Raw genomic sequence first — 14128 nt, 5'->3', positions numbered from 1 at the left:
ATTATTGAGGCAGTTTGTGGAGCTTTATGTTAATCTGCTGGGTTACGCATCAGGACAATGATCCAGAAAATATCAGAAAGTACCGATGTTAATCGTCAAAATGTAGCCTTTCTCAAACCGTGGTCCGTGGATCACAGGTGGTCCGCCGGCGCCCCTAGTTGTCCGCAAAGTACTGCATGCCGTGAGCTCAAATAAAGTTAGCTTACAGACTTTATGCGTGTTTAAAAAATAATGGATAAATGGCTTTAAACCGGGTCACTCGGAGGAAAGTTTCTCAGTGTGAGCTGCAGAACTTTTGTTTTTCCAACACTATTATGATACATTGCATGCCACCGTCATGCAGATTTAGGTCTGCTGCTTTGCAGAATGCATTATGAATGAGAAGAGGGAGTGAGCAGCGCTGCGCCCCATGCTGACTAACTGCATCTTAACAACTGAATTAAAATGACTCACATTGGGCTATCTACAGGCTGAAGGAAAATGTTTCTGCCAAAGCAACTGAGGTCTATTTTTCCTTTCTAAATTACAAATAGCCCTAAAACTATTAATGCACACAAACCTTTTTTGATTTCCATGTGTTTTACGTCACTGGAAAGCTCAGAATCAACACTTTCAAAATGTGTAAATAACTCGAAACGCCTCGAGTTGTAGAAGTGGCAGTTCATGGTTTCATGGTGGCCAGACACATTTTGTGCTTTTAGAAACAACGGCATCCTTCACATTAGGGTGAGCAAAGACAATGAGAAAGAGGCTGATATTTTAATTTCAGGCTGTATATGTTAAGGTGTGGTCTGAGTGTTTGTTAAACGGGTTCAGCCTGAAACAACTAGAATCACCACTGGTTGTTTCAACAGCTTAGAGTCTGAACCAGTTCTTAGAAATAGGGAGCAAATACTTTTTTCCAGAGGATTAAGTAGGTTTGGATAGTTTTTTTCTTTCATAAATGAAATTATTTAAAAACTGCTGTTTGTATTCACTCAGGTTATTCATTTTGAAGAAATAACTGATGTAAAAAAAAGAAGAAGAAGAAGAAATGTGTAACTGTTGTATATATTTTCTGTTTGGAGTGATCGCTCATCTGGGCGTCAGAAAACGGCGCTCAGACTGGCGTCTTTGGATTTAATGCTTATTTAAAATGACTGAAGGTGACTGCGTGCCAGTCTAAACACTATCCGGCCTTTCTCTTTTTTTAACAGGAATGAGTTGATGATGATGTGGCTTGAATTGGACAGAGTCGCCGTGGAGTCTATGCAGAGACATCCACACATATATCAGACTGTTTCCAGCTCCCTGGAAAGAGCTGCATGCTGGGATATTTACAACCTGCAAGCCTGCACGCTGAGACACAGAGGCAGCAGAGGCCTGCGTCAGCTTTTACACTCACATCTATGTTTTCTAATGGGAGACCGTGCACAAATGAGAAATGTATGTGTGTCACTCCTTACATGTAAACGTCTGCATCTTCAATTCATCTTTGTTTGGATTCGTCTCATCTGCGTAAAATGTGTAAGCATATATGTTTCATTCATCCAATGCACAATTTTACTGTCTAATCTCTGAGAATGAGAAGCATTAATTTTCTGTGCAAAAGTATTCACACCCCCTGGGTATGAATAAACATTTTGTCGTGCTACAAACAGAAACCTTAAGGTGTTTTCTTGGGGACAACAACATTGCTAGCATGTAGATGAGCTCTGTTTAATGCTGAATAACATTGGTTATACTGGAGACTAAAATAATTTACCTTCTTCAATCAATCAATCAAGTTTATTTGTATTCCAGTCCAACGAGGTTCACATATCATACAGTCACCAAATGCCATTATTAAAATAGCATCACACATTAAAATGTTGGTTAATTTCCCATTTATAATGTTTCAAAAACAACTCCAAACAGGTGGGATTTTAGTCTGGATTTAAAAGAACTCAGTGTTTCGGCTGTTTTTCAGTTTTCTGGAGGTTTGTTCCAGATTTGTGGTGCATAGAAGCTGAACGCTGCTTCTCCATGTTTGGTTCTTTAATGTGTTGTGGTGCTAAACTGTTCAGTGATTTATAAACTAACAACAGGATTTTAAAGTCTCTGAGCCACAGAGAGTCATGCAACGTAATGACTTTAAAACTGGTGCTGTGTGCTCAAACTTTCTGGTTTTAGTCAGAACTCCAGCCGCAGCGTTCTGGATCGGCTGCAGCTGGAGGATTTTTTAGGCAGACCTGAGAAGACACTGTTGCAGTAATCGATGTGACTAAAGATAAACGCAGGTGTTACTGGTGGACTGCTGCATTTTGTGATTTTGTGTTGTAATCAGATAAACCACAAGACACCAAATCTGTTTATTCAACCTGATAATTGGGAGATATTAGAGTTAGCTCATAGGATGTACTGCAGATCACCAGCATGATCTATGCAAAAAAAATACTGTTATCATGTATTGCTAAAGTGAAACAATCTGCCAGTTAAACTAAAACTGGCATCATGGTGAAAATAAAACGAAGCACCATTAAATGTTATAAAGCTGTAATAATGACTTAAGTGAACATATTCAAACACCTATCATTAATACACAAAGAAAAAATAAACATTTGTAATATATTAGTAAAAGGATTGTGAAAACTTGCCTCTTCCCAGGGAAACAAACAACATAAGATAAGAGAAAATGAATAATTTACATTTATAATAGTCCTGGAGGAGAAAAGAAGAAGAAAGTGAGGTGAAGCTGGAGGACCAAACCCAGTCAGATATGAACAGACAAATGCATCAAAAAACACATTTTGTGTGATTATACTAATATTAACATGGACCCAGTTACACATGGATGAGTTTCTCTAGATCACGAGTCAAACTCGAGGCCTGTGGGCCAAATCTGGCCCGTCATAGCATTTTATGTGACCCTCTACTCTAAACTAAACACTAAATGTGCTTAAATATTATGTTATCAATCATCTGTTTACTGCCAAATAATATCAATCAGTTCCTCCAGTTTCTTGAGAATTATTGTGGAAATTCACACAAAATCAACAAATCCCTGCACTTTTTGACCTAATAATTGAGTTTACAGCAGATTTTTCTCAAAAGTTGTCAGAAACTTTCTTACTTGTACTAAATAGCTGCATTATAGTCCATGATCTACACAGCAAGTCATAAAAATTCACATTTACCACCATAAATAAGCGCAAATATTTCCAAATTAGTTCAACAAACACTTTGATTTTTATTGCAAAAAGTCACTAAAAGAATCACGAAATCCTGGAGGAACTGAAAAGATGTTCAATAATGTTTAATTTTAAGAATTCGTTGATATTTTAACAATTTGTGAACAGGTTTTATCAAAACATTCTGGCACAACCGGCCATTTAAGAGCATTGAGTTTGACACCGCTGGTCAAAATCTTGCTGGGACATCAGTCCTTTAACCCTGAAAATGTTGTTCAGGTGATAGAAGGCCGACTTTGTAACTGTCTTTATGTGACTCTGAAGGCTCAGGTCAGATTTAATCTCTACACCCAGATTTTAAACCTGATGACTTGTTTCTAGCTGTAATAACTGAAGTTGAAGCCACTTCACACACAAAAAAACTGTGAAATGCATTAAAGTTTGTGACCAAATAAGAACAGGCTCAGGACGTATGAATGTTTTTTTTTTTTTTACTGTAAATGACTGACATAGACAGCTTCCTGACTCAAACATGTTTTAGGTTCCAAATGTTCCCAAAAGTCCAAGAGTTGCAATCAGCTCGCTTTGACTGCAGGGTTTTTGTGCATAAACACAAATGTTCCAACCTGTCAGGGTGAGATATTCTGTAAACTGCTTGTTTTCTTCCCCCAAACATCTCAATACTTTTCTGTTATGCCAAGAAGTTTGGCTTTCTGCTTGATGGCTGTACAAATAATCCCCTGATTCAGACAGCTGGCCTCATATTTAGTGTTTTGAAAGAAAAATAGTCATTTTTAATGTCTGGAAACTGTATTACGATGAGAAAGCTTCTACTGTTTGAGCAGCTCACATTTTAGAGCTGCAGAAAAGAAGAAATGGACAGACAATCAGTTTTAAAGGAGTTGGAGAGATCACTAGTTCAGACATGACTCCTATTGATCTCTGAGCAAATAAATCATGAAATCTAACGATCTCTTTGTACTTACAGATTAAGCTGTATTAAAGCTTTCTAAGCAAGAACAGGGCGACAGTAGAGATGAATGATTTTCTTATAACAGGAAGTAACAACAAATACACAGGAAGTGAAAGAAACTGTCATGAGAAGTAGGGAGCATTTCAAACCAGATATAGATCAGGATAACTGCAGTCTCACTCCAAGTGTTACAAAAAGGGGAAAAATATGTTTCGAAAATAGATTTGCACAATTCAAATATATTTTAACTAAGAAAGAAGAAGAAAGAAAGAAAAAGTTAAAAGAAATTTATTCGAATTTCAAAAGTTTTCTTCGGCTAAAGAGTGATTTAACATTAAGTAGTCCAAGTGTTTTAGAAAATGACATGAAAAAAAATTAAAGATAATTTATTAACAGAAAGCGTCCAATGAATTAATCATCTGATCCAAACAGAACGTTCAGTTCCGAATCCACCGGGTCTGAGCATGAAGTCTTGCCCTCTGACGGGATTTCATCCACCTGCGGAGGAAAACACGGAGGGAGACGGAGGGTTGACAAGCAGGCGAGCAGAGAGGAAGGGAGCTGATAGGAGCAGATTAGGCCGCGCTAAAAACGTCGGTAAGTTTTCGTGGAGGAATTTTAATTGCCCTGGGGGGCCCTGCTTATCGGCCCAGTGCGGGTATTAATGCGACAGGCGAGATAAGGAGGACAGCGGGCTGCACGGCCGCTGCAGAGCGGGGCAGGCAGAGGACGCTTTCAGGAGCTGGAGCTCCAAATATGTTATTTTTCAGTCACACCTGAGGACTTTAAGGTTGTTTTATTTGCATGTTATGTTCCTTCCTCATGGGTTGTGCACTGTATAAGCACCGGGAGAAAATGTCCATACAATACAAAAACTGGAGGTGAGTCCAGATTAATCATCAGAGCTAAACTACGGAGTTATTTAACTTTAATAAATAAATAAATAAATAAATAAATAAATAAATAAATAAATAAATAAATAAATAAATAAATCTGAACTGATTTTTATAACTTTCAGTTTCTAAATGTATGGCAAACCTGACATATATTATTATTATTATTATTATTATTATTATCAGACAGGTGCAGCTGCTCATGTTCTCACTAAAACTAGGAAAGTAGAGCACATCACTCTGTTTCTAAAGTCCCGGATTCCCGTCACTACAAAAAAAAAAAAAGAAGAAGAAAAACAGCACTAAAACATTTTTGTTTTTAAATCACTGATCGGTTTAGTATCAGAATAAATTACAGATCTGCTGTTGTGTCAACTTCCCAAACCTCTATGTGGAGAAACAGCTTTCTGTTTTTAAGCGCCAAAACCTGGAACAAACTTCCAGAAAATTGTAAAACTGCTGAAACACTGAGTTCGTTTAAGTGAAAGTTAAAACGTTTTTGTTTAGAACTACCTTTGAATACTAATAATAAGTGAAAAATTATTTATTTGAGTGTTTTAGTTTCCCTTATCATGACAAAGCATTGTTCTCCTATTTTCTGATTTAACCATAAAGTCCTTGAATTGTCTTGTTGCTGAGTTGTGATGCAAATAAACTTGTTTTGCTTCACCTTGCATAACCTTTAACATGTATGAGACTGCATGAAATAAGAACATATTAGATTATTTTTTTGTAAGAGTGTGTCGGTGTCCGGTGTCAGGTTCACGGGTCAAAACTGGAACAAATTGTTCTATAATTACAGAATGAGAACCAGACACAGATATCAGGGAGTGACAACAAGTTCTCTCAAAAGTTACTTTTCTAAACAATAAAAAAACAATTATTCTAAACACAACAAAACGCGCCTTAGATTTATTTTTATTAAGTTTGAGCTGTTTTGAATTAATTCAATTTAAAAAGCTACAAGAGTTGTATTTTTTAATCAGCTGACTGGGTAAATTAACAAGCTAACAAAGTTACGCTGCAGAAAACATAATGAGCAAAAGATGGTCTGAAAATTACATCTCAACAGTTTTAGTTTTGCATAAACAAATACGACACTACAGAAATGTTATTTGAAGGATTAAAAGGATAGTGTAAAATTTTGCTACACTTTGTTTATATTCTTTTATTAAAATAGAAGCAACAGATCATTTTATACATTTTGGTTTTTAATATTTTCTGTCATACAGTGAATCCCAAACACAGACATTTTACGCAAACACGCTGTCAGAATCTTATCATGCAAGATCCGCCACTGCTACAGTCTGAAAGTTTGTATTTATGTTTTCTTCTGTGCGTGAAAGTGTAAAAAGATAACAGATTTTGAGAGAGTAAAAAGTGTTTCACAACGCGGTTTTGGATTTAGTTTCATCCAGCGCAGCCGGTTTGTGGAGGGATTGAATCACCACATTTCAGCTCGAGTTACGATGCTGTTACAGTTTAAAATCAGACAAAGATCTAAACTTCAAAGTCTCTTCCACAAGTTCCCCATTTTGCACATGTAAAAAGGAAACAATTACAAGCACAGTTTTTGGGAAAACTTGGCCTTGAAGCTGCTGGAAGAGTCGCTCCTCTTCCTGAGGCCTACTGATTTATGCAGGAACCCATATTAGCACTAAACAATTTGCTCAGCACAAAGTGAAAGTCTAAAAGAGGTAAACGTAATTACATTTGGGGTTGTAATAAACAAGGGAGTTTTAATGTTTCCCGGCGCAAAATGTGTGCGTAAAATGTGTCCAAATGCGCTCCCAGAAACAGGGTCTGTAACCGCGTCCAGCAGATTTTTCCATGTGGAAAATAAAACTGGGAACGTGCGGTTACGTCACGTACTTCCCACCTTCCCAGGGTTCTTCCTACGTCCCGCATGGACTTTCTATTTCACACACACCCCTCCCCCTCGCTCCAAAAAGAGGCAGAGACGCTCCAACACTCCGGTCCGAACTCCCCTCACAAAGCCCAACATTATATCTGTCAGAGAGGAGGGCTGCATGGACGAACCCGGCGATAATAGCCGTGTTTTACCGCGATTTATGGCCATGAAGGATTCCAGAAGCTTAGCGGACCTCCAATTACCCACGCTTCCGAGGTGGATTGTTTGCTAGAGAAACAGCGGGGACTGCAGAAGGGGAGTGCATGTTACTCGGCGGGCTTCATTTCGTCGATGCCGGAGAGCTGGAGCTGGATGACATGATGCTGCAGAGCCCGCTCACCTCCACGCCGTTTTCCGTCAAGGATATCCTCAAGCTGGAGCAGCAGCAGCAGCAGCAGCAGCAGCAGCAACAACAGTCCGGCTCCCTGGAGCTCCAGCACCGCGTCCCCAGCCAGCAGCACTTGACTCGCTCTCCGTCCCAGCAGGAGCAGCTGCAGCAGCAGCAGCAGCACTTCCAAAGCCCGCCGTCATGCATGCTGGCCGTGCCTCGGGATAGCCCGTCTTTCTCGGACAGTGAGGACAACCTGGCGTACCTCAGCGCGCTGGCGGTGCGCGATGAGGAGCGCGGAGATCCGAGCCTCTCCCCGAGCATGTACGTCCATCCAGGGCTGCAGGGAGCCAAGCTGGAGGCCGCAGAGCTGGAGGCGCAGGAGAGCAGTGAGTTTAAACCTCATCCATACCGTTCTCTGAAGGAGAGGAACTTCAGTAAACAGCGAACAACTGATCCCATATTTCACAGATTGGTTGATGCATGTTGGGCTTTTTGCTGTCATTACCTGATGTTGGTCAACAAATCCCCACCTTCCTAAAACAACGGCCCAAGTCACTTTTCGCCCAAAGTGATTTTAGTATATATAAAAAATAACCACCTCTTTCCTTCAAAATTAAAAAAATAAATAAATAAATAAAAAAAAATCATTTTTGACAAGAAAGAAAGAAAGAAAGAAAGAAAGAAAGAAAGAAAGAAAGAAAGAAAGAAAGAAAGAAGAAAAGAAGGAAAGAAAGAAAGAACTTTATTTTTGAAGGGTGAGGGAAGCTGTTAGGGGTGGGCGATATGAACTGAGAATTGTATCACGATATTTTGTCGTACTGTTGTGATAACGATTAAAAAAAAATCTGATAGAAACTATTTACTACTTTTTTCAGTTAACAGCATTCATAGAGCCACAAACTTAAATGCCGGTCTTGAAAAATGTTCCTATTTGATGTAAACTTCTTAAGGACGCCACAATATTAAAGAATCAACCAATCGACTGTATTTATATAGCACATTTCAGCAACAAGGCAACTTAAAGTGCTTTACATAATAAAAACTGAAAAATAAAAAGCCATTAATACATCATACAGACATCAGTGTTTACATTTAGTCGAGTGCCATCATCAAAATCATCAATACACATCATATATGTTGGTCAATGTTGCAGTGATTGTGTTTTCTATGTGCAGATTAGTGTGAGTTTATTTGAATATATTTTCAAATTTACTCATGTTTACTGATGGTGTCATGAAAAAACTGTAGAAATCTGTAAAATTCATAGTTTATTTAACATTAACTGAAGTTTATTATGACAACGATAAGCCAAAACTCTTGTGGTGACAAGAAATGTTTCACGATAATTGATAAATGTTACAATAAATGCAATATATGTTAATCTGTTTAGAGCTAAATCATAATAATTAATGATGGTGGGTTTTTAGAAATTCAAAACTGAAAACGGATGTCCCGAAAAATATGTCAGGATTTTATTAATGTATTTAAATAATTTTTGTTTATGAATTTACCTGGGTATTGTAGTGTGAGTTATCGCTTGACATCCATCAAAAAAAAATGAATCCAATTTTGTCAAATCTACATGACAAAAACACTAAATTAAACTAAAACTATTGAAAACAAGAAGATGATTCAGGGACATTTTTCTACGTTTCCTCACAGAGCCGCAGGTTCCGACATTATTCCAATAAAGAGCTATCAAATGGTGGAAGGCTGAGACGGATCCAGGGAAGTGCGCACATGTCAAACACTTTCTAGTGGTTCGGCTGCGCGCCTCTTACTCCGGGCTCTGTTATGATGTGTGGACCATAAACCGACAATTAGTTTAAAGAGGCTTGTAAAAGAAGTGACACGGAGAAGTAGCACCGATAAACACAGGCGGGATGGATATCAACTGTTCAGCTGCGAAACGTGCAGACATTTTATTATTAAAAAATGAGGAAAAGTCGAAGATTCATTAGACAGTTAATTACAGAATAAAAACTGTTTTATGAGTAAAATAAAAAAAAATAACGCATTACTATCAACAACAGAGGAAAACATTATTGTGATAAGAAATACATATTAATAACTAAGTATTTTTGCTTTATTTTAAATTCTTACTTTTACAGATACAAAAAATAAATGGAATAAAAGTAATGTGTTGTGACAAAACAGACGGAAATTTAACCAATAAAATCACTTTGACAATTTATTTGGGTAATTTTTTGTATTAATTTCTATCTCTCAATAGAGATATGAATTAGTTCATGCAGGCAATTATCAAAAGTTATTGCTTAAATAAATTTGATAAATATAATTTGCTTTAATCAGGTTTGTCCTTACATGTGAAAAATTCAATAAATACAGAAACTCTTGGACTGAGAATAACTAATCTTAAACATTATATGTACAAGCTCGATGTGTTTGTAAATCATTTAATGCCTAAAATTGAAGACCCTTCAGATTTCATTTTTATAGTGTATCCTTCCATTGTTGACACATGACAGATGGACAAATGTGGGATTTGTGGTGGTGTTTATCTGTAGTGGCCAACGTAAGGATGTGTGTTGAATAAATGACATTCTCAAACAGTAATTCAAACGGTCATACAGCCTGTGGTGAGATGTGACGTTTCACTGATGTGCTCCTGAAATCCGTTCCGACTTCATTTGTGGTGAAGATGTAGAATTATTCAGACATTTTCTTCTTTTATGTAAATGTCAATTTTATTTAAATCAGGTGAAAACTGCACCAAAGTGCTGTACAAAAACGAGAATAAATTGACGGAAAAAAGTAAAATAATAAAGCTAAAACATCACAACAGAGAAGTTAATTCAATGTCAACAAATTAAAATAAGTTTATTATTTAAAAAAACCCCACATTAGCTCGTTTCTCCTTCTCATTTTCCACCTTACGTCAGTAAAACAAACAATGATGTAACTCGACTCTCCCGTTTCACCCAGAGAACTGCGTGTTGGTGTCCCGGGAAGACGCAGCGGACGGCGGGCTCGGTGAGTCGGAGAGGCCGGTGCAGAAGCAGCGGAGCCGGCGGAGACCCCGGGTCCTCTTCTCCCAGGCGCAGGTCTTCGAGTTGGAGCGGCGCTTCAAGCAGCAGCGCTACCTGTCCGCCCCGGAGCGGGAGCACCTGGCCACCACCCTGAAGCTCACCTCCAACCAGGTGAAGATCTGGTTCCAGAACCGCCGCTACAAATGCAAGCGCCAGCGGCAGGACAAGTCTCTGGAGGCGGCCGGGCAGCAGCACCACCCGCCCCCGCCGCGGCGCGTCGCCGTGCCGGTGCTGGTGAGAGACGGGAAGCCGTGTCTGGGCGGTGCGCAGAGCTACGCCGCCGCCGCGCCCTACGGCTCCAACCCGTACAGCTATAACGGATACCCGGCTTACACCTACAGCAGCCCGGCGTACAACAGCAACTACAGCTGCTCGTACACCAGCATCCCCGCCCTGCCGCCGTCCAGCACCCCGAACGCCTTCATGAACATGAACTTGGGAAACGTGGGCGGCCTCGGCGGCTCTCCGCAGGCCCAAACACATCAAGGGACAGCGGTTACTTCCTGCCAGGGCTCCCTGCAGGGGATCCGTGCCTGGTAGCCTCTCCGGAACAGAACAAGTGTCCTTTTTATCAAACTTTTTCCTTTTCTTCTTTTTTTTATCAACTTATTTGGTGCAAAATGTCCGAAAGGCAGTATTTCCTACTCAACTGTTCGGGCCAAAGAACAAGAGTTTCCGTGGAGGCTGAATGTCACTGCAAGGTGGACATTTTTATTATTATTATTATTTTTGGTCCAAGAATGTGCGCCCCTGTTTAGCGCCGCAAGGCAAAGGCGCAGAGGGGAAAATAGCGCTTTTCTTAACGGAACCCCTAACAGATTTTGAAATAATTGGTATTAAAATTTAACTTTTTGTTTTTCTAGAGACGAAAGGTGTTTTGGTTCAACAGAGAATTGTTAGTCTATTCACATTTATTCAAATAAAATATTAAAGAGCCAAGGCGTTTTGATTGTGTATTACAGCTCAGAAACTCCGTATACCTGACCGCACAAATACATAAATATGAACGTAATGCAGCACGAAGAAAACAAAATGTGTCACCTCCATGGGGTCAGAGATTTAGATGCTCGGCTGCAAATTGGAAGCTGAATTTTGCACATAAACATGTTAAGAGGGGAGCTGCTGGAGGAGGCCGGGCCACGGGGACTCTTTGTCCCTGTGCCAGGCGCCTTGAAAGGAGGAAGTGTTTCTCCATTTGAGCTCCTTAAAAGGACGCGATTAAGCACCTAAAATACCCCCGAAGAGCGAGCTGCAGCCGGGCTTGGAAAGCAGGAATAATGGCTCTTATTGGATTGCCGGACAAAGGGTGTGTGGTAGGCAGAGCCGACCACTCAGCAAAGACAAAAGCGCACCGGGGCCGTGAGATTGACGTCCTAATATTCCCATTTGAGCGACAGGCAGCGGGTTATTCTGCGCAGAGAAGGGGACACAGAGGGAAAATGTGGTCACTTTTGTTCTCCTTCAGGAGGGTTTTTCTTTCTTTCTCACTTTTTTTTGTCAGCGCAGAAAAGCTCTGCAGAGATCCCCAGCCGAGAGGCTTCAGGGGCCGCCGGGCTGGAGGTGAAGACAGCGGGGAGGCGTTTGTCTGAAAGAAGGGGGTATTATTGCTACAAGTTTCACCATTTATACCGATGAGGAAAATGGACGGGAACATTTTTGAAGAGGGGAGGAGGTTCGTGTTCTTATTATTTCAGAGGAAGGGTGCTATTTCAGGCTGCAGAGCGAAGTTATTCTTTCTCACAGGTGACTCCCACAGCAGAAACCCACGGCTCCTCCAACAGAAGTTGAGAATGAATTTTCCCCCCAAAATAAAACACGATGAGCTGAAATAAAATAAATGGTCAGGAAGGGAACATACGGGTTCTGAATTTTGGATGTTTTACCTCCGCAAAAGAACTTTGGCTGTTGATTTATAGACAACAGACAAAGAATATCTCAAGACATTATACGAATAAAAACGTATTTACTGATCCATAGATTCAAAGTCAGTAACATAAATTCGAGTTTTATCGAATTTATCCACTAAAGTTAATTCCAGTTTATTAATCCAACTGGTAAAATGATTTAAAATACAGCTGACTTTGCAGCAATCTCCTGAAAGAACAGGTTTCTTCTTCAACTATAAGTACAAATTCATTTTTTAACTTTTTTTTTTTTTGCAACATGTTTGTTGCCATGACAACAACCCCATTATGCAGTCTAAGTTTCCAAAGTGAGCGAGTGGGTGCGTAATTTACAGATCATGAAACTGATCCGCAAAATACGCACAAAAACTTAAAATGAATCCAGGTTTGATTTTCCCTTTTATTTAGAGAAATTAGGAAAAACTGCAGTAAACCAACAGCTTTTCATTCACCCCGAAGAAAAGAGTTTAAAATTAGTGCCATCATTTGCATTTTTAATAAATTCTGTTCAATATTTCTGATTAGAACTGATGCATTTAGACACCTAAATAGTTTTTAGACAGAAGCAGTAAACTTAAGTAAATGTTTAATGAATTCAAACAGATTTTTAAGATGTCAGAAAGAAAAGTTAAATTCCAGCTATGTAGATCATTTTCAATCTTTTATTTTGCCCTTTATTAGTTAAAAGACCGAAAAAAGTGGAACTGGTTCTGATTAGATCATAAAATCTTACTTACTTAGTCACAAACGTTTCCAATTTGCAGCATTTAAACATTTTTCTAAAATCCACATAAAGATGTGCCGTTCATTGGTAAAGAAGCGCAGTTTGAACTTTTCTAAAAATGACAAATGAATGCGTTTTATTAAGCGTGTAATAATTAATTTTGTTGTATCTTTTCATTACTGACTCATCCCGGATGGACAGTTAATGAGTAGCAGCGTTTCTCTTTATTAGCCGACAGAAGGATGATTTTAATCAAAATACAATATTTTATCAAAACTATCACCAAACCGCCGCCTGTAGTGAGTTGTAATATTTGACTTTAAGATGTTAAACGTCAAAATAAATAACGCTCTGCAACATACTTAATAAAAACGTGAAGAATATGAATTTAAGACATCCTCTAAAATGTCCTGTTTTTTTTTTTTTACTTTGTAATTAAATGTTTCATTTTGGCGAAAGACGGTCTGACCAAATCTAAATGTTACCTGAAATGTTTGGGGAACAGAAGAAGAAGAATCCACATCCTGTTCCCTGAAAACAGCCAAATTGCGGTTTTATTCCGGTGCGCTTAATTAACAATCCCGTCCACCTTGCGGCGACTCACCGCGTCTGGAGGCAATTCTGGCCTGAACTCAGCTCCAACTCGTTTTTTTTTTTTCTAATACCTGTCCAGATATTTGCTGAACTTATCATCGGGGAAGACAAACTGTCCAAAACGTTGTGAAAATGAGAGTGGGGAAGCATCAATTGCTGTTTTCTCTCCGCGTAATTGTTCCTCCAGCCTCAGATCGGCGGTTTCCCAAGGCCATTCTTGTATAATTACAGCCACACATTCGCGTCTTAGTGTGGAAAAACAGTAACTACAAGTCTGTGGACAAACATCGCGAGAATATCTCCAGCATCCAGTGGGGATTTCTTTTACATCCCCAGCAGCCAACGCGATACGCCAAGCGAAAACACTACAGGGATATCGTATTGCTTTTAAGATATTTTGGTCTAAATCAGTGTAAATTACTACATATTTACAAGTTACCAGGTTTCACCTTTGAGTGTTTGTGAACTGAGTGAAAAGTTGGTTAATGGCCGCTGCTGACGCACCAATCGGCGCGTCTCCGCGGCTCCTTCAGGTGTCTGCGCCGCGGACCAGCTGATCCGCTGTTTGGGACTAAACAGCGGTGGAAAGGCCCAGATC

At 39.4% G+C, this 14128-nt stretch overlaps 1 protein-coding gene across 1 annotated transcript; it reads left to right on the top strand.

The window, feature by feature from the left end:
- Positions 1-6235: 6235 nt before the first annotated feature.
- On the top strand, positions 6236-11247 carry LOC106929586 (homeobox protein Nkx-2.5-like). The gene is made up of 2 exons (XM_015006627.2): positions 6236-7644; positions 10205-11247. Exons 1-2 carry the CDS (start codon positions 7191-7193, stop codon positions 10846-10848), a joined length of 1098 nt encoding a protein of 365 aa, XP_014862113.2. The 5' UTR covers positions 6236-7190; the 3' UTR covers positions 10849-11247.
- The last annotated feature ends 2881 nt before the right edge of the window (positions 11248-14128 follow it).

This window comes from Poecilia mexicana, unplaced genomic scaffold (assembly GCF_051168715.1).
Source record: "Poecilia mexicana isolate PSO_F unplaced genomic scaffold, ASM5116871v1 scaffold_1, whole genome shotgun sequence".
NCBI classification, from domain to species: Eukaryota; Metazoa; Chordata; class Actinopteri; order Cyprinodontiformes; family Poeciliidae; genus Poecilia; species Poecilia mexicana.
Note: the sequence above shows the minus strand (reverse complement) of the source record. Positions and strands in the feature narration are given on the sequence as shown.